Source organism: Coenobita brevimanus, chromosome 75 (assembly GCF_032717465.1).
Source record: "Coenobita brevimanus isolate Jiangsu-jjx chromosome 75, ASM3271746v2, whole genome shotgun sequence".
Taxonomy (NCBI): Eukaryota; Metazoa; Arthropoda; class Malacostraca; order Decapoda; family Coenobitidae; genus Coenobita; species Coenobita brevimanus.
Genome location: NC_137028.1, coordinates 26,708,223 through 26,729,191, shown reverse-complemented (window position 1 = coordinate 26,729,191; position 20,969 = coordinate 26,708,223). Strand labels below are relative to the sequence as shown.

Below are 20,969 nucleotides of genomic sequence, written 5' to 3'. Positions count from 1 at the left end.
ACCCTCTCCGTTTCTCTCCTACCCTGCTCCATCTTCACTACGTTTCCTCTCATTCCTTTTTTTGTTTATACGTCCTATAATGGGCATGGACCTAATGGCCCGTTCCCTAAGGCCCAGAGTTCCTCTTACGTACAACACACCTCCGCATGCCGCCAGCCTCTCCCCTTCCCCGCCATTTTCTTATCCACTCTCATTTGCTTTTCATTTCCTTTAATTTTACTCTTGAAGGCTTGCTCTCTCCACTCTAACATCTCTCATACCTCCCTTCCTTCCTCCCCAACCCCATTCCCACTCCTCTCCACTCCACTCCCCTCGACACCACTTAATTATTTATGTCACTGCGTTCTGCTTCCCCTCCATTCTCTTCTTTACTCGATTTTCCCCCTAGTCCTTTCCACCTCACTCAGTTCCACTCCTCTCTGTAAATACCACAACTCTTTCACCCGGTCTCTCCGCTACCTCAAATATTAATCGCACTCCATTTATTATTTCAGGCTGAGGATAGAGAGCAGCGTGAGGGAGGAAGAGGAAGACGAAGAGGAGGAAAAGGAGAAGCATAAGTTGGTCCCGAAGAGGAAGAAGGAGAAGCAGAAACAGAATAAGATGAGGATGGAGGGAGAGGAGAAGTAGAAAAAAAAGGAGAGCAAACGAAAACAGAGGAAATAGAAAGAGAAGAAAACGAAAGAGGGGAAAAATCAGGAAAACATACAACGAAAAAGAGGAAAATAGGAAGAATAAGGAGAAGGAAAACTTGATGTAAAGTGTAAAATAAAGAAAAAATATGGATTAGTATTGTGTGACGGGCAATGAGGTAAGAAATATGCTCTGAATTTTGACGGCTGCGTGAACAAAAATTAGAGAAAGAACCTCCGCTTGTAAAGATTTAATATGAAAAATTTAGGGTGGTAGGTGATTGCACTGATTTTTATTATTAAAAATTGTCGCGTAGAAGATAATATGGATGACTAAAAGTTACGGGTGATTATGAAAAGTGACTCTGAGAATTTGATAAAGTGAATCTATAGTGATACAGTGTAGAGAAAAGACAATATCGGTAATATAATTTATATAGACAGTAGCGGATTAATTTAGAGTGATATTGAAGATCTAGTACAGTACTGTATATTTTAAGGAATACTATGCGAGAACAGACAATTATAACGTGAACAGGTAAAGATTTCACCCGAGTTATAAGTGATTTTCTTAGAAAAGACTCAACAGATTCATACTAAATGGAAGAACATAATGTAAATAATATTCAGTTGTAGATCAGTGACTTAAAAAAAGAAAAAGAAAATGATGTGGACTGCAACGGCAAATTCCCCCTGGTGTGTGTGTCGAGTGTTGCTGGTGGCTGCTTCCCTACTCTCTACCACCCCAGGTAAGTTCACACATACAGCTTCGGCCAGTGGGAGGGACTGGGAAGGGAGTAGGAAGGAACGCTGAGAACAACATACTTTCCATGATGCTTGTTATAGAATAGGTTAATATTAGGGTATTTATGTTGAGTTTAAGGCAAGGATAAGAATGCAGGAAGGCTACGTCTACCTACCTATCCCTGCAGCCGAAAGGGGTAAGACTAGGGGAGTAGAACAGTCTTTCAGTATGGAAGATCTTCCAAGTAAAATCGTATGAAAAGATATGAAAAAAAATATTTTGCACTGCTTTAACCCGAAAGAAAAACAAATCGTCAGCATTAGGCATATTAGCCTGAGAAAGTAGCGTGCAGAAGGGAGGCGATGATATCCTAGGTGATCAGTACAGGTCGTGATATCGCAGTGAGGTTACTATGTTAATATCTGACTATTATACGATCAAGATAATAACTAGGACTATTATACGATCAAGATAATAACTAGGGAACGCAACAAGGAAGCGGTATAATGCATCTTTTAGAAAGCAGGCTTATCAACATTGGGTGTAATCATCGTTCAGTTTGACATAACCATTAACTTAAACTGACAGATTTTCGTTCTTTTCCAGTTTATGTCTGGGAGATTAGTGTAAGGTTATGACAGTATTAAGGCTTTACATGCCTTTCACGACACTTCTTCGTGACTAGAACCACACTATAGTGCCGTTTTCATGTTCCAGCTAAGCTTCCAATTTGGAGGTAACAGATCTAGGCCAGGTTCAAGTGAAGAGAGTATACCACTACCATCACCACAAATACCACCATCGGTGCCATCAAGAGTTTAGTATTACCGTTGCCGCACCCAGTTCTGCCATCACTGTTACTACCATACCCACTACCACCACCATTAAAATCATTATCACCACTACCACCACCACCACCACCACCATCAGTATCACCACCATGACCATCACCTCCACTACCATCACCTTGACCATGAGCATCACCTCCACAACCACCTCTATCTTCACCATAAGCACCACTTTTACCATCACCACCACCACCTCCATCGCCATCACCATCACCACCACCACCATCACCATCACCACAACTATCACTCACCACTACCACCATCACCACCACCACAACTATCACCATCACCACCACTACCGCCAGTCCTAATTATTTCTCGCTTCCTCACTGTGGCCTTGTCAAACTCAGGTGGGGAGCAGAGCTAACTCTATCTAACTCTCATCTCTGTGATCAAGTTGCCGCGACTTGATATAGAGAGGACTCTCTCTCTCTCTCTCTCTCTCTCTCTCTCTCTCTCTCTCTCTCTCTCTCTCTCTTTCGGTGGTATAATCATAAGTATGAGCTTCCTCGATTCTTACATTCTGACTAAAACAGGATGAATTTGAGTACAGCAACTAGCAGACCGACCACGTGATTGAGGTAACAGAGTGTAAGGAATGTTCATAGAATTAGTTTCTCAACGTTATAATGAGTGCATCATAGCATGCTTCATTCCTAGAACTTCACTTCTTTCAGGCATATTCATTGAGAAAACTGTGGCTTATGTTTTCCTGTCTAGAAATTTCCGATGCGTTCAGAGGGCCGTGGAGAGCAAGCAATTGTGAGTCTGTATTATATGAAGAAATTAGGACTGGTGGTATTGTGGTCGGAGCACTCCACTGAAATCTAAAGTATGTATTGCTTGTGAATGTAGGAAATTCTGAGTCACTAAGGTTTATATATATATATATATATATATATATATATATATATATATATATATATATATATATATTGTTATGAGGGAGTATATTACGGTGCACTCTTAGCCCTTAATTAATCACCAAAAGGGGTAAGGTAAAGCTCTCAAGAAAACTAACTTTCTATACACTATAATATACATACACCAGAGAAGAAACCATGATTCGTTATATAAAAGAGGAATTCATATAGACCTTAGAATCCAAATATAAAACAAGTTATTTCTTACCTAACCAAAATATACTCAGTGGAGGAAAAGGACTCACAAAGCTCAAGGAATCTTGAAGAACTTGTTGATGATATAATCCAGATATAAATCACACACTAGTGTGAATGGAGGAGTGAACAAAAAATGGGAAATGGTGCACAAACAGTTTGTTTAGTAATCAAAGTCACGTATTGAGTAATGTGTGAAAATATGAGAAAAAGTGCAGCACAGTGTGACAAAAGTGTAACGTGACAGTAAGTGTGGAAATGTGACAAAATGTGTCAAAATGTGTACTAATGACAAAATGTGAACAAATGTGTCTCTCTCACATTGTCCTCGAGCTTATAAAGCAGACTTACTCTGCCTCTCTCGGCTAACTAGCCACTAGGCTGTCTTAAGTGCAATTGCCAGCCACTTACAAACAATAAAGGCACCTGCTACCAATGGGGGCCTTACACATATTACACAAAACCAACGGCGTGCCATCAAGAATGCTAAGAAAGATTTATTTAGGCTTTTATTGGCAAATACTCTCATTTTGCTCCTCCCACGCTCTACGTTACACCCACTATTTTGATGGACATAAGGGTTTTCTGTGCAATTTGTGGAAAAATAACTAGTTTGTTATCAGTCCAGAAGGCAAAATTGACCACTGAGTAAATACAACTGGGGTCTAATGTTACTTTTACAGCAAACAAAACTAATAAAGAAAAAGATTTATCGATCTTGGCAGCATTATCACATTTGCTACTGGGTTAACTACGCCAGTGACAATATATATATATATATATATATATATATATATATATATATATATATATATATATATATATATATATATATATATGTATATATATATATATATATATATATATATATATATATATATATATATATATATTCTTTGAGGCATACGAGGTTGACAGCTACGGCACATTCTTTATTGATTATCTTATGTATGGTTTGTTTGCTGTACAATTTTTTGGTGGTCTTCTTGGAGTTTCTTCAGGAATCCCTCAAAGGGTAGCGACGTTTCGGAACTATCTTGTTCCATCTCATGATGTTGCTGTTGTTGTGGGAGCTGTAGCAAAAACATCACCAAAAATCACATCCTGGTCGCCAAACAGCAGGGACAAAACAAAAACATCGCCATCCGACACACTGACAAAACTGCCGCCTTCGTGATTATCAACAAAGAGAACTTTATTCAAAAGATCAACATCATCCTTAATGACACTTCCAAGTTCAGAAAGATAACTCTTAACCCCACTGACTCTAGCAAGAAGCGAATAAACGCCACCATCTCCACTGTCATTGCCACCACCCATGACCTACATCTTCATAAGTTAACCGGCAAGTACTCACCCGGCCACACCTACAGCAACATCAAGACACACAAGCCTGGAACCCTCTACACCCGATCATCTCACAGATACCCACCTCCACCTACACTGTAGCCAAAAAACTCAACGAACTCCTGACACCTGAGGCGGTGGCTCAGTCGGTTGAGAGGTGGCCCGCAGTCCTAATGGACCCAGGTCCAAATCCCCGCTGGGTCAGGGAACAGTTTGAAGATTTGAATTTCATTAAATCAGGCTTTACTGATCTACCAGAAGCCCCGCCGACATGTCGTAAAAATACCCCTGCTCATATCAATACACCAGTCCTGTATGAGATAGCCCTAGCATGTATTCAATATGGACGGAGGGTGTTAGTGTTGACTTGGTGACATGTGGAGGTGTATGGTATGTAGGAGGACTTCAGGGCCTTGATAGCAGGCTGTGAAGCCTATGCCCAGAGTCAGACACACACACAAAAAAAATGTGCCTGACACCCACAGCCTATCCTCTGCTTTGGACTTCCATGAAGTCCTACTTGACACCCCTCCCGCTGAGGACCACATCATCAACTCCCTCGATGTCAAAATCCTCTGTACCAACGTTCCTGTGAACAAGACGATTGACTTCATATTTGGCCGTGTAAACAGCTGCGAAGACACCAAGCCACTCGACATCCCTGAGAAGGCCCAGAAGACTCTGCTGAGCCCTGCATGAAAGAAACTCCTTTCATTTGCCCATACTGTAAGATGTATCAGCAGATCGACAGTGTAGTGATGGGCAGCCCCCTCGAGTCCTGTTCACTAATTTCTACATGAGGACCATCAAATCGAGACCCCTAGCTACTAGCCTCCCCCCCCAATACTGCACGTATGTCGATAACATCTTCGTTCATATCAGTGACCTCATACAATGCTTCAGTGCTGCTTTTGGACTTAACTTCACCTATGAAGAAGCCAACGACGGACGCCTCCCCTTCCTGGACATACTTGCCACTGCACACAACATAGGATTCATGACTATAGTATTCACCAAGCCCATGAGCAAAAGACTCTGCCTGGATGGAGATAGTGAGTGCCTAAGAAGTTGCCTGCACTCCACCATTAGTGCCTACGTCAGGAGAGCCCTCTCCCACTACTCCACTTGGAAAGAGGCCCACCAGGAACTAGAATGCGTGACTCAGATCCTCATTAACAACGGCTGTACTAACACCGAAACATCTGACATAATAAAGAGACACATGTACAAATGGTATACTCACCAAGACACCACTACACCCACAACTGGCGAACACATCAAGATATACTACAGAAACCACATGTCTACAGACCACAAGACGGATGAGAAGATCATCAAGGACATTGTATACAGAAATGTACGCGCTACAGATCCGGGACAACACATTTTTCTCATTATATACTACAAAACAAAGAGAACAGCCCACCTGCTTCATAGCCGACCCGTCATGACCAAGACGCTCCTCCAGGAGGACCATGTCATTTACTAGCATAACTGCAACAGCAAGGAGTGTTGGCCTCATTCAAGCACTGGACTGACACGGACCAGACTATCGAGGCACCTCACCTGTCACCTAAAGAATGGAGCCTTTAAGAACCATTACGCCACCCAACTCAACTCGACAAGGCCTGGATGAGAACACCATAATAATAAGCAGAGAACAAGACCCTCGAAGTCTCTTGTTTCTTGAGGTAATCTACATTATCACAAAATAACCTACAATAAAACACAAGTCGATGATTTCCATACCCTACTATCATCAAAACGTCACATAGGCTTAGCCAACAAAGCAGCGAATGAGCTATCAGCTTAAATGAAGAGCTCCGCCTACCTGTCTCCACCTGACTCACCTGAATCGTATGTAAACAGCCATCCGTGAAAGAACCATCAGATCCAGACTGAAGAAGAAACCAGATAGTTCCAAAACATCGCTGCCCTTTGGGGAACTCCTGAAGAAACTCCAAAAAGACCACCGAAAAATTGTTCAGCAAATAGAAACCATATATAAAAAAAGCAATGATATATATATATATATATATATATATATATATTTATATATATATATATATAATCATCATCATCATCATCAGCCATTTGAGTATCCACTGCAGGACCGGCCTATCCCGACCGAAGTCAGGACGATACAGCCAATGTATCTCTACCAAGTGGTTTAGGCTGTCTGGTAGAGATTGAATGTAGGGTGAGAAGTACCCGCAAGTGTAATTGTAATGGAGTGGCTTTGGATGTGTGTGTAGTCTGTGAACCATGTGAACCAAGTGTAATCGGCCTGCACAAGCCGATTGGGTGCAAGCATACTTTATAGTAAGCAACACTGGTTCAACCACAGCACCCCTTGTGTCCACCAATGCAGTATGTGGCCGGGTGAACACTCCCAAAGTTTATTACCCTGGTGGGGCGCGAACCCTGGTTCAACCGTGTACAAAATGCATACTCTACCACTGTACCACAGAGGCTCTCTCTCTCTGTTTCTCTCTCTCTGTCTGTCTCTCTCTCTCTCTCTCTCTCTCTCTCTCTCTCTATATATATATATATATATATATATATATAATCATCATCATCGTCAGCCATTTGAGTATCCACTGCAGGACCGGCCTATCCCGACCGAAGTCCGGAGGATACAGCCAATGTATCTCTACCAAGTGGCTGAGGCTTTCTGGTAGAGATTGTATGTAGGGTGAGAAGTGCTTGTTAGTGTAACTGTAGTGTTGGAGTGGCTTTGGATGTGTGTGTAGTCTGTGAACCAAGTGTAATCGGCCCGCGCAAGCTGACTGGGTGCAAGCATACTTTACAGTAAGCGACACTGGTTCAACCACAGCACCCCTTGTGTCCGCCAATGCAGTACGTGGCCGGGTGAACACTCCCAAAGTTTATTACCCTGGCGGGGCGTGAACCCTGGTCCACCCGTGTACGAAACGCACACGCTACCACTGTACCACAGAGGCTCCATATATATATATATATATATATATATATATATATATATATATATATATATATTATTTATATATATATATATATATATATATATATATATATATATATATATATATCGCTGCAGGACTGACCTACCCAACTGAAGCGGGAACGTTACAGCAAATGTATCTCTACCAAGTGGCTTAGGCTGTCTGGTAGAGATTGTATGTAGGATGAGAAGTGCTTGTAAATGTATTGTGTGTTGGAGTGGCTTTGGATGTGTGTGTAGTCTGTGAACCAAGTGTATTCGGCCCGCGCAAGCCGACTGGGTGCAAGCATACTTTTTATAGTGTGTGACACTGGTTCAACCACAGCATCCCTGATCTCCGCCAATGCAGTACGTGGCCAGAAGAACGCTCCCAAAGTTTATTACTCTGGTGGGGTGCGAACCCTCGTTCTTCAGTGTACAAAAATGCACACTTTACCACTGAGGCTCATATATATATTTATATATATATATATATATATATATATATATATATATATATATATATATATATATATATATATATCCATACATATTTATATCAATCTTTCAGTTACAAAAAAACGAAAAGATTTCAGGCTTTAAGTTATGCTGAGTGTGACACTGGTGAGTTGAATGATGAACCAAAAAAAAAGTGCTAAGTCAATCAGCGAAGATAATAGCCAACAAGTGTTCAAAAATGATCCTCGAGCTCATGAAAACAGGAATGGAGATGAAAGTAAAAACAAAGAAAGATGAAATAGAAAGAGCAGAATAAAAGAAGTTTATCAACAAGTGACAACGATAAGAAAAAAGAAGGAGAATCATGGATCAGATCAAAGAAACCATCAGAAATGGAGAAAGTCTTAAACAGGACAGAAGTGTAATGGCAATAGGTGATCAAGTAATTATATCACTAAAAGACAAAAACGATGAAGTTATTAAATGCAGAGATAGGATAGCAGAGAGAGATGAAGAATTATACAAAGAAAATTATGCGTTAAAGACCAATAGTATTAATAGCTGACTTTTCAGTTGACACAAGCGAAATACCTGAAGTAGCACCAGGAGAATTAAACATTGTACTTTAAAGTAGGAAAAGAGTGAAGGCCCCAGGAGAAGATCGAATAGCAGCAGATTGACTGTTGGATGCAGGAGTAGAAGTACAAAACAGGGTTGCCCAATTTTTAGCTCGGTGTATAAAAAAGAAAAAATTTCCCAAAACGTGGTGTAATTGAATAGTTATTTTGTTTTATAAAAATGCAACTCAAAGGATCTTAGTAACTATCGACCCAGTAGCTTACTATCAGGCAATAACACACTCATAGCTAAAGTCTTAAAAAACAGAGTAACAAAAAAATTTGGAAGAAAATCAATCTCGTAAACAGACAGGATCCTAAAGCTGGTACTGAGCAACTGATCATCTACACACAATGCATCAGCCAACTGAGAATATTTCAGAAAATAATAAACCACTATGTTTAGGTTTTGTTGATTATCAAAAGGCTTTCAACTCAGTGGAGCACATAGCGTTATAAATTCATTGTAGGAACATTGAGTAAATAAGAACATCGTAAAGCTGCTCGAAAACATATAAAGAGGGAACTGCTACAGTTAAATAACATAAAGATGCAGAAAAAAAAAAAAAGATTGAGAAGGGCGTGCTTCAGGGAGATATAATTTCGCCAAAATTAATTACAGCATGACTAGAACTCATTTTCAGAAAGTTAGACTGGGAAAATAAAGGGGTTAACATAGATGGAGAAAATGTAAATCACTTAAAATGTGCAAATGACATTGTTCTAATCCCAGAAACAGAAGAGACATTGCGTGAAGTGTTAAATGACCTAAACAGAAAAAGTCTCAAAGTATGGCTAAAGATGAACCTGAGAAAAACTAGAGAATTGCTGAATCCAAATACACGAAAGGTCGTCATCAAAATAGGCGAAGATATTCTTGAAGAAGTTCAGAAGTACAATTACTTGGGACAAATACCAAAGTTAACGAAAGGCCATGATAGTGAAATAAAAAGACGCAATACAGTTAGATGGAAGGCAGTAAATAAACATAGCAACATCATGAAAAGTACCTTGCCAGTATGTATGAAACGAAAAGTATATAACAAATGTATAATCCCGGCTGTGACGTATGGTTATGACACCTGGAAACTGACAAAATCAGTGGAAAATCAACAAATCCGTTCTCAAAGAGCAATGAAAAGATCAATGTTGGGAATATCATTGAGAGACAGGGAAAAAACCAACATGGGTGTGAGAGCAGACTAACTTCAAAGACATTAGGCTATAGAAATATTCAAGAATAGCAGTGGAGGTAAGCAGGTCATGCAGCAAGAATAAAAGATATTCGATGGAGCAAGATGCTGACTGACTGGACAGCAAGAGAGTGTAAGTGTAGCAGAAAGAGGCCAGACAGGAGGTGGAGAGATTAGACTTTCGTTTACAGGCGAAAGGTGGCAGAGATTGTCTCAGTCAAGGAATTCGTGAAAAAGGTTGGGGGTGACCTTTGTATATATATATATATATATATATATATATATATATATATATATATATATATATATATATATTGTTAAGAAGCGAGATTTGCCAGTTAGGTAGTCGAGGAGCTTCTCGATGTTTCCCAAAGTTTACTGTAGGTTCCGGTACGAGTCATAGTTGTCAGTTTTCCTGTTGTTAGTGAGCATAGTTATTTCGTAAGTTATGCATTAATTTTTGTACTCTTTTTCTCTATGATGTTTTATTTATGTGACTGTTAAATTGTGTAATTCAGTTTAAGTTTGTATGGTAAATAATTTACAGTGTTATGTAATGTAAGAAAACTCTGGCATATTTTGATGTGTCCTAGTTGGTAACTGTTAACTGTTCCCCCGTCGGGTTTGTGCTAGAAGTTTGTCGAATAATGCAAGCTCATATAAGGACGGGGAAGAGACTGTTTCGGGTTCAGTCGGATCCCAGTTCAGCTTGAGTGTAGTGCAGTGTCAGTGCAGTGAAGTTTGAATATTTTCGGTACTCGTGAAAATAGCGAAGTGTTGTCAAGCATTAAGAGTATTTGCTGTTAGTAAAATTTGTATAGCTTCAGTGCTTGTTACAACAGTGAAGTGAAGTTGGGAAGCATTGTGTAATTACAGTATTTGGAAAATAAAGATAGTGAACTTAAGGAGCCAGTGTTTATTTACAATGCCTCAGCTGATCTCGTGTAATGTACACCTAAAGCCGGACCATAGGAAGAACAACTCACTCAGCAACGTCCTTCATGTACTGGACTACTGCTGTTGGAGCCTGTGGCAGTGTGGGGACGCGGACTTAATATATATATATATATATATATATATATAATCATCATCATTCGGACCTCCTTTCCCACCCTTGGGCAGGGTGAGGAGTAACAATGTCCAGACAGCCCAAATTTATCCAATCCAATAGGCCATGCTTCTATTCGCTCACCATTCAAGCCCCCGGAATCCTGGCTCTATCTGATAAGCCAAAAACATTCATCACGTTCTATAGCTTCACATAAACGTATGCGATATTCAGTCCGGATGCTGCCATGTTAAAAAGGGGTGCCACATCCCTTACCATGCGCTTTTCACAATATTCATCCAGCCAGCTCGATCTCTTGTCAATCCCCTGGCCTCACCAACTTCCAAACCTCTCTTCCTCACACATTCATCCACCATATCTCTTCACCTTCTCCTTGGCCTACCTCGCCTCCTCCCCCCCTCAAATTCGCTTAGATATACCCTTTTCACCACTCTATTGTTATCCATTCTCTCCACGTGACCATACCATCTCAGTACACTCTCTTCGATTCTGGTGTCCACAAACTTCCTCACTCAGCATCTTTCACGAATCACATTATTTCGTATCCTACTCACTCTCTGTACTTAACATACATTTCTCAGTAGTCCCATCTCCACTGCTCTCACTCCTGACTTTTTGTTTTCAGGTCACACCATGGTCTCACATCCATATGTTAAAGTTGGCACTAACACTCCTTCATGTAAGCTTCGTGCAGCTTCAACACTCGAGCTTCTGTTTCTTATCAAGACCTTCACTGCACCAGCTACTTTCCGTCCTTGTTTCACCCTACTGTCCACTTCTTTTGCACATTTTCCTCTCTTTTCTATGACTGTACTCAGGTATTTGAACTCTATCACCAATTCCAGTCTTTCTCCAATCACTGTAACATCGCACTCGGAGTCACCTTCTCTCAGTAACCATCACTTTACTCTTTTCTTCATTTACTCTCAAGGCACGATACTCACAGACATCAGCAAACTCTGTACTAGTCTACCAAGTTCTTGTCCGGAATTTGCAAGTAGTAGCCTACTGCATCATCAACATACAACAAATTTGAGATATTCCATCCATCACCATTCATTACCAACGCCATCCCCCTCTCCATTACTCGTGTTTTTACTTCTCTCATCACCCAGTCCATATATATATATATATATATATATATATATATATATATATATATATACATGGAGCCTCAGTGGTACAGTGATAGAGTGTGCGTTTCGCACGCTGGTGGACGAGGGTTCGCCTCCCGCCAGAGTTGTAAAAACTTTGGGAATCGTTCACCGAGCCACTTGCTACTTTGGCGGACATAAGGGGTGCTGTGGTTGAACCAGTGTCGCATACTAGTATGCTTGCACCCAATCGGCTTAAGGCGGGCCGATTACACTTGGTTCACAGACTACATACACATCCAAAGCCACTTCAACACTACAATTACACTTACAAGCACTTCTCACCCTACATACAGTCTCTACCAGACAGCCTAAGCCACTGGGTAGAGATACATTGGCTTGTATCGTCCCTGCTTCGGTAGGGATAGGCCGGTCCTGCAGTGGACCTCAACTGATGATGATGATGATATATATATATATATATATATATATATATATATATATATATATATATATATATTGAACAACCATGGGGAAATCACACAACCTTGTCGCACGCCCACACCGATCGTGAACCATTCACTTAGATGCCCATTAACCCTGACACATGTTTCATCACCATCATAAAAACTCTTGATGGCACCTAGCAGCTACCGTAAAACCTTTCACAATCCTTCTCTGTCTACATTGTCGTATGCTTTTCCAGACTCATGAATGCCACACACACACACACACACACACACACACACACACACACACACACACACACACACACACACACACACACACACACACACACACACAGTATGTATTTCCAGAAATCAGAGGGTAGAAAGAGAAAGCCAGAGAGAACCAGGGAAGGCAGAAGGGGGTTGAAGAGATGAGAGGAGGAGGCTTGGGAGATAAGGTAGAGTAGAAGGTTCGTCGTCACGCTGACAATATGTGGGGGACGTCACCCTGTCCATTACATGAATGATGTAATTGTGTCGCAGTAAAACCTCATAACCCCAGAGAGCCTCTGCGTCACCTTCACTTACGATACAATCTCCACGCTATCCAGCCCCTCATGATTTATATTGGTAGCAGCCCACATTACTGGTGACAGAGGTGCTTCGCCAATCCACAACTACAATCCCATCTCTTAGGTGCGACTATTATTTACATTTGGCAGCAGCAGAAATCTGTGATACTCTACGATACCGACATCGGTGACAACGATTCTCTACAATATCCAGTTATTACCTAGCTACCTACCTACCTACCAGTCTAACCTATTAACAAGTTCTATACTCATTCATATATTATATCAGAAAAAAAAAATATGAGCGTAATGATGTTGGTTTCTCATCATGACGCTGAGTGGACATCAGTTAGTCTACTGCCCTGCTTCGAGGACTTACCCATACTCAATAAAACAGATGGGCAGTTTTTTTTCTGCTCGCACAAAGAAAACATGGAAATTGCAAACCCAATCCTGTTATATGTATGCCGTTTTCGTTGAAATCCATGTGCTCACTTCCCTTATTTCTGATTGCTATTACTTTTGGGAGGACCTTCAAGAATCACTGAAGTGGCCACGCTCCCCAAATATTGGATTACGAATAGCAGTCCACCGTATAGTGTGTCTTAAGATAACAAACCCATATCTGCCATGTTTTCACAACTTCTGAAAATAATTAGTGTAATTTGGTGATGGGGGCTGACCCCCCTAGAAATCTTGGTTGGAAAACTGTATATAGTGGAAGACCTTTGGAGTAAGCAGACGAACGCACCTGGGAAGTTCCATTCGACTGTTTCCCCTATTTCTGATCGTTGTTATTTTTGGGAGCGTGCTGGCACCCTGAGGGATCATGAGGATGGGGTCGCCTTTCCAAATATTTCATTACGGATGAGAGTCTATTGTACAACATGTAATGGGACATAAATGTGCCCTCCTTTCATTACTTTTGAAAAAAAAAAATTATTTGATGAGGGAGACTGTCACCTCCAAAAATCATTGTTGTAAAACAGTATATAGTAGAAGTCCTTCCCAGTAATCAGACAAACTCACCTGGGAAATTTTATCAATTTCCATCAGATACCCTTGGAGGAGCTAAAGCTTACACACACACACACACACACACACACACACACACACACACACACACACACACACACACACACACACACACACACACACACACACACACACACACACCGCTCGCTGGTGCAGTGGTAACGTTCCCGCTTGCCAACTGGTGGACGGGAGTTCGCGCCTCGCTCAGGTTGCGAAAAGTTTCACTGACGAAGTGGGTGGTTACTGTCCCCCTTGAGCAAGGGGACGGGTGTGTGCGTGTGTGAAGGTCACAGCCTTGCCCTTAGATCGGACTATATGAGCTCTCAACTCCCTTCCAGGAGGGTAAAAGCTGACAATCACGACCATCAAGTGATCCTGACCGACCCGGTGAATTACACACACACACACACACACAGGCTAAATCTCACGGAAAGGTATAGGGCTAAGCGACAAATGTGATACATACCTGTTTCGCAGGATTGATAACTGAAAAATATAAAATCATAGTTTTAGGACAGGTTAGCGAAAATAAATTAAAATTTAAGCCTTTTCCATTTGGTAAGGTAAAAGAAAAAATTATGAAAGACAGTGCAGCCATTCAAATGGATAAGCTTTACAGGAAATTCGCCATTTGAAACACCGGGTTTAAATGTGCTTAAATGTTGAATGACACTACATTGTCAGCTTGGTGTTACTGTGAATAAATTTTAATGAGATGATGAAATAGGTACCAAGTGTCATTTAAATCGGTTTATGAAGAAAGAATAATTTAACATATTTCAGGGCTTCAGAAAAGTGAATTACAATATATATATATATATATATATATATATATATATATATATATATATATGAGCCTCTGTGGTACAGTGGTAGAGTGTGCGTCTCGCACGCTGGTGGGCGGGGGTTCGCCTCCCCGCCAGAGTTGCAAATACTTTGGGAAGCGTTCACCAAGCCACTGACCACTTTGGCGGACACAAGGGGTGCTGTGGTTGAACCAGTGTCGCATACTAGTATGCTTGCACCCAGTCGGCGTAAGGCAGGCCGATTACACTTGGTTCACCGACTACACAGACATCCAAAGCCACTCCAACACTACAATTACACTTACAGGCACTTCTCACCCTATATACAGTCTCTACCAGATAGCCTAAGCCACTTGGTAGGGATACATTGGCTGTATCGTCCCTGCTTCGGTAGGGATAGGCCGGTCCTGCAGTGAACCTCAACGACTGATGATGATGATATATATATATATATATATATATATATATATATATATATATATATATATATATAAAACTTCGATTATCTTCTACGATGGAACTTCTATCCATTTCTCCTTTCTCTGAAATCTCCATTCGCGGAGATTTCAGTGTTCACCACCACCTTTGGCTCTCCTTTCACTGATCCACCTGGTGAACAAGCCTACATCTTTTCTATCCTTAATGACCTAGAGCAGCTTGTACAGCACCCTACCAGTATCCCTGACCACCTTGGGGAGAGCTCCAACATACTTGACCTATTCCTTACAACTAATCCTTCTGATTACACTGTTAATCTTTCCTCTCTGTTGGGCTCCTCCGACCACAGCCTTATTACTTTAACCTGTCTTATCGCTCTGGTACAGCCTGCGGACCCCCCAAAGAAACGTCGTCTGTGGCACTTTGCAGCTACAGATCGGGAGACCCTCAGGCAGAACTTCTTTGATTTTCCGTGGAATGATTATTGCTTCCATGGTCGGAAGCCAACTGAGTGTGCCTTGCGCATTATGGAGGTTATTCTTTCGGGCATGGAAGCATACATTCCCTTCTCATATCCTTTGACTAATGCAAGAAAGCCTTGGTTTAATCACACTTGTTCTAATGCTGTCCGCAACACGGAGAGGGCCTATAAAAGGTACCAAAGCCATCCCACTGCTGAATCACATCTTGTTTTTGTTTGTGCCCGGAATCGTGCTAAGTCTGTTCTTTGCTCTGCTAAAAATAATTTCATCCGTACTAAATGCTCTCAACTCTCCAACTCGAATTCTTCCCACTCCTTCTGGCACCTTGCCAAAAACCTTTCTAACAACTTTACCTCATCATCCTTCCCTCCTCTTTTCTATTCTGATAGCTCTGTAGCTATTTCTTCTACTGATAAAGCAGATCTCTTCGCTCAGACTTTCTCCTCCAATTCCACCTTAGACGATTCCGGTGCTGCTCCTCCATCACCTCCCCCCTTAGACTTCCTCATAGCTGACATTAAAATTTCTTTAGCTGATGTATTTTCTGCCATCACTGGCCACAATGCTAACAAGGCATATAGACCTGATGGAGTCCCTCCTGTTGTCTTCAAGAACTGTGCTTCAGTGCTTACACCGTGCCTGGGTATACTCTTTCGCTTTGTCTGTCAACTTGTACCTTTCCTTCTTGCTGGAAGTTTGCTTTCATTCAGCCAGTCCCAAAGAAGGGTGACCATTCCTAACCCTGTAACTATCGTCCCATTGGTTTAATATCCTGTGTCTCAAAAGTTTTCGAGTCAAATCTTAATAGAAAAATTTTAAAGCATCTTTCCTATCACAACCTTCTTTCTGATCGCCAGTATGGGTTCCGTCAGGGGCGCTCCACTGGCGATCTTCTCACCTACCTTTCAGACTCCTGGTCATCCTCCTTTCGGGACTTTGGAGAAAGCTTTGCTATTGCACTTGACATCTCAAAGGCTTTCGATCGAGTCTGGCATAAATCTTTAATTTCCAAACTACCCTCTTACGGTATCTATCCTTCTATCTGTGCCTTCATCTCTAGCTTCCTTTCTGGTCGTTCTATAGCCGCTGTTGTAGACGGCCATTGTTCTTCTCCTAGATCTATCAACAGTGGTGTTCCTCAGGGTTCTGTCCTATCAGCAACTCTCTTCCTTTTGTTCTTCAATGACCTTCTAAGCTGTACATCTAACCCAATCCCCTCGTATGATGATGATTCCACCCTTCACCTTTCCGTTCAGTTCCTGCAACGACCATCTCAGCAATTACTTCAACAAACAAGGGATGAGGCTATGGCACACCTAATGTATCTCTGACTGGGGTAAAAATAATCTTGTTCTTAATGCATCAAAAACTCAGTTTTTACACCTATCAACCCGACACAATCTTCCACAGGAGTACCCACTAATGTTTAATAATATTCAGCATAATCCTGCATCATCCTTGAACATACTTGGGGTTTCATTCATTCGGGACTTATCTTGGAAAGATCATATAGCATCTCTTGTAAAATCTACTTCCAAGAGATTAGGTGCGCTAAGCCGACTCTGTACCTTCTTTACCCCGGCACAGTTGTTGAATTTATACACAGGTTTTATTAGCCCCAGTTTAGAGTACAACTCTTATGTGTGGGGAGGCTCCCCACATACAACTATTCTAAATAGGGTGGAGTCAAAGGCTTTTCGTCTTATCAACTCTCCTCCTCTTACTGGCTCCCTTCAACCTCTGTCTCTTCGCCGCATTTTTGCATCCTTATCGCTTTATCGTTACTTCCATGGTCACTGCTCCTCTGAAGTGTCTGCTTGCATCCCTCCACCTCTACGACGGGTGCGTAGCACCCGTCTAGCAACAAACTCTCATCATTTTTCTGTCCAACTCTCTAATGCAGGAGTTAACCGTTACTCATAGTTCTTCATTTATGCAACAGGTCAACTCTGGAACTGTCTCCCTCTGTCTGTATTTCCTACTTCCTATGATCTTCAGTCTTTCAAACGCAGCGTGCCCAGGCATCTCGAAATGAACATATCTTGAATTTGGCTCTCTTTTGTATTGTTTTTGTTTTTTCTTGGAAGGAACGGTTTGCTGGTTCCTGGCCTTTAGTTTCTTCTTTCTTGCGTAATATATATATATATATATATATATATATATATATATATATATATATATATATATATACACTGTATATATAGTGAATTAAAATGCAGCGTTACTTAGAATAAAGCATAATTTTTTTCTTTAATATTTCGTCACTCTTTTTGATCCTCCTCCTCTTCTCCCCGCAAATATATTTCTCATTTCCTCTTCCCTTCGTGTAAATATTAGTTTCTCTTGTCAGGAAACTCGCCAAAACGGACAACAATCTTCCCTAGTAAATCAAATCTTTCTTCCAGGCTTCCTCCCTCCATCTTCCTCTCTCTTCCTCCGGGATCTTGTCCCTTATTTTGGATCATCTTTCTTCCTCATTTCGCTCCCTCGTACCCCGTGTTTTTTTTTTGTTTTTTTTCAGTCTTCTTTAATCTAGTCGTTAGTTTCATATCTTCTCTTTCCCTGTCTTCCTTCCACTTCTCCCTTCTCCATCTTATTTCTTCATTTCTTTTCTTTCATCCTCCCAATATTCGTCCCTCATTTCCTTGCAGTCCTCATCCTCCCACTCCTTCTCCCCCTTCGTCCGAGTTTTGCTCCCAGTTCTTCTTTATCTTTTTCTCTTCCTTCACTCCTCCGTCTTTCTCCTTCAAATACGTTTTTTCTTCGCTTCCTTCTTTTGTCTTCCCCCCTCTGTTTCTTTTTCGTCGTCCTCCTTTCTCCTTCCTGTTTTACTTCTATCCTCCCCGCGTTTCTTCCTTCCCATCCATCCCTGTTCTTTTTTTTTTTTTCACTTTTTCATCCTTTTACCCAGCTTCCTCCTTTGTTCGTCAACCGATCTCTTCCTCCTCCTTTCCTCCCGCTTTTCGTCCTCCCTCCCTGGTTCTTCATACCTCCTCCCAGGCTGTTCTAACAGGAAATGCACATAGCTGACCCTAATAACAGGGAGAGAGAGAGAGAGAGAGAGAGAGAGAGAGAGAGAGAGAGAGAGAGAGAGAGACTTGCATATGAAAGGAAATGAGTTGGTGAGGCTAGTCTATCTCCTGATACAGTACGAGGTGAATTGTGGTAAGGTGCATTGCATCCTGAAGTGGCCATGGGAGTGGTGAGCGAGACATCACACATTGAACCTCTTGACAGGCGAGTAGCTGTGGTGCCATAAACCCTGCCTGCAGTACTAGGATGATTGCCAATGAATTCATTTTGCATATTCTTGTGCGGGAAGAGTGTGGCAGGCACCTTGCACCTTGCCAGAGGCAACATCAAGAATATGATTCTCAAGTGACAGAGTGTACACGCACAGTACTTCCCCGAGTTGTGGTATCATGGCAGTGATATATTGCGAGTTGCTAGGGGATGTGAATATTATTGAGATAAGCGTTAACGTTGGTTATCGCACCATCAACGCATTCTTCAGGAAGCACGAAGATGTCATTGCGACAAGCGTCACTGGCTTGATTGGGTTACCATTCAGTGGAGAGTGTTGGGTGGCCTTTGGATGCTGTTTGCACGCACCTTCCTACAGCACTTCGTGGTGGGGATCAGAGAGCCCAAAGGAGGTCATACGGACTATTGCTTTGTCAGGAGTCACAACCTTAGCTGGAGAATTCTGATGCCGTTCTGGATGATGGCGGATGTAGAGGTCTCGGGAAAGGGTTGGAGGGTCATATGTTTTTGAATCACTGTCCCTCAGGATATTATAAAGGATATTACTGTTTCTGCACCTTTCTTGCTGCCCCGACAACTGTATTGTTGATAAGATGTGCAATATATTCGTAAATGTTGCATGCGTTAATCAGCCAAAAAAAAATTCAACCTTTCCAGGTGCCCCATTGCTTTCTCCTTTTTTACCTTGGCCTATATCATGGCCAGATTCCCTCATTCCGTGCGCTTTAGTAGTGGTGGTGGTAGTAGTAGTAGTTTTAATTTTCATAATCATTTCAGAAATTACCATATCACCGTAACCTTTTCACCATCGCCACAAGAGCAATACAGTCATACCAAAGGAAACTGCCTAACAAGAAGCATAAGCGAGCCAACCCAATAATATAAAGATAACAGACAATTCAAGATCCATCTTTCTAAAGCCGACCCGCTCCACCCACCTACCCACTTACCCTTGGTTTGTGTGGCGCGCAATTCAATTTGGGTTTGAGTGTATAGATGTTTTTACGTATCAGGAGTGGGCTGGCTTTCATATGGGAGTGGGGGTGGGGAGGGAGGGAGTGCGTTTGACAGTGTTTAGTCAGTGCTGAGTTCCTGCCTTTCCGTGTAAGTTTGAGTGTTTTATGCTTCGTCAGTGTGCTTGTATAATTGTGTGTGTGTGTGTGTGTGTGTGTGTGTGTGTGTGAATATATATATACTCTTCTCCGTCTTCCTTACTTCACATATTAACACTTTGTCTCTTTTTAGCACTTTACTCCCACGCCTCTGCACATCTCTCATCTTCCCGCCCCCACTCTCCCTCACTGTCTCTCTTCCTCAGCCCTGTTTCACCCCCCAGCCCCACTCCGCCCACCCTCTCCGTCCTCCCACCAGCTCCCCCAGCCCCAAGACACTCACACGGTAATTTCCCAAAGTTATTTTTCCCAACCGTCTCCTAAGCTTTGGTCATTTGCATGTCTTTCATCTCTGCGCCAGTCTGTGTGTGTGTGTGTGTGTGTGTGTGTGTGTGTGTGTGTGTGTGTGTGTGTGTGTGTGTGTGTGTGTGTGTGTGTGTGTGTGTGTGTGTGTGTGAGAGAGAGAGAGAGAGAGAGAGAGAGAGAGAAGTTTTCATAAGGTATATAATATCGTTTGTCTGTGGTGAAAGCAGATAATAAATAGTCATCATATTTAGGCAAACAGTTTTCATTTATTTGTTCTATTCGGGCATGAAGGCTCCCTGGCACCTCTTCATTAACGATGTATTTTCCTATCAAAGAATATCGTATTTTTATTCCCCTTCTTATATCTTCTTAATGTCGACATAGATAGCATGACACACAAGAATACAGTAGCGATGCAGAT

The 20,969-nt window shown here is 41.7% G+C and overlaps 1 protein-coding gene across 1 annotated transcript in view; it reads left to right on the top strand.

Annotated features, from left to right (window-relative positions):
- Positions 1–1,289: 1,289 nt before the first annotated feature.
- LOC145408094 (uncharacterized) overlaps positions 1,290–20,969 on the top strand; it is a 343,836-nt gene continuing 324,156 nt past the window's right edge. Inside the window, exon 1 of the mRNA XM_080278901.1 lies at positions 1,290–1,381. Coding sequence (XP_080135027.1) covers positions 1,297–1,381 — 85 coding nt within the window. The 5' untranslated portion in view covers positions 1,290–1,296. The remainder of the gene's footprint in view (positions 1,382–20,969) is intronic.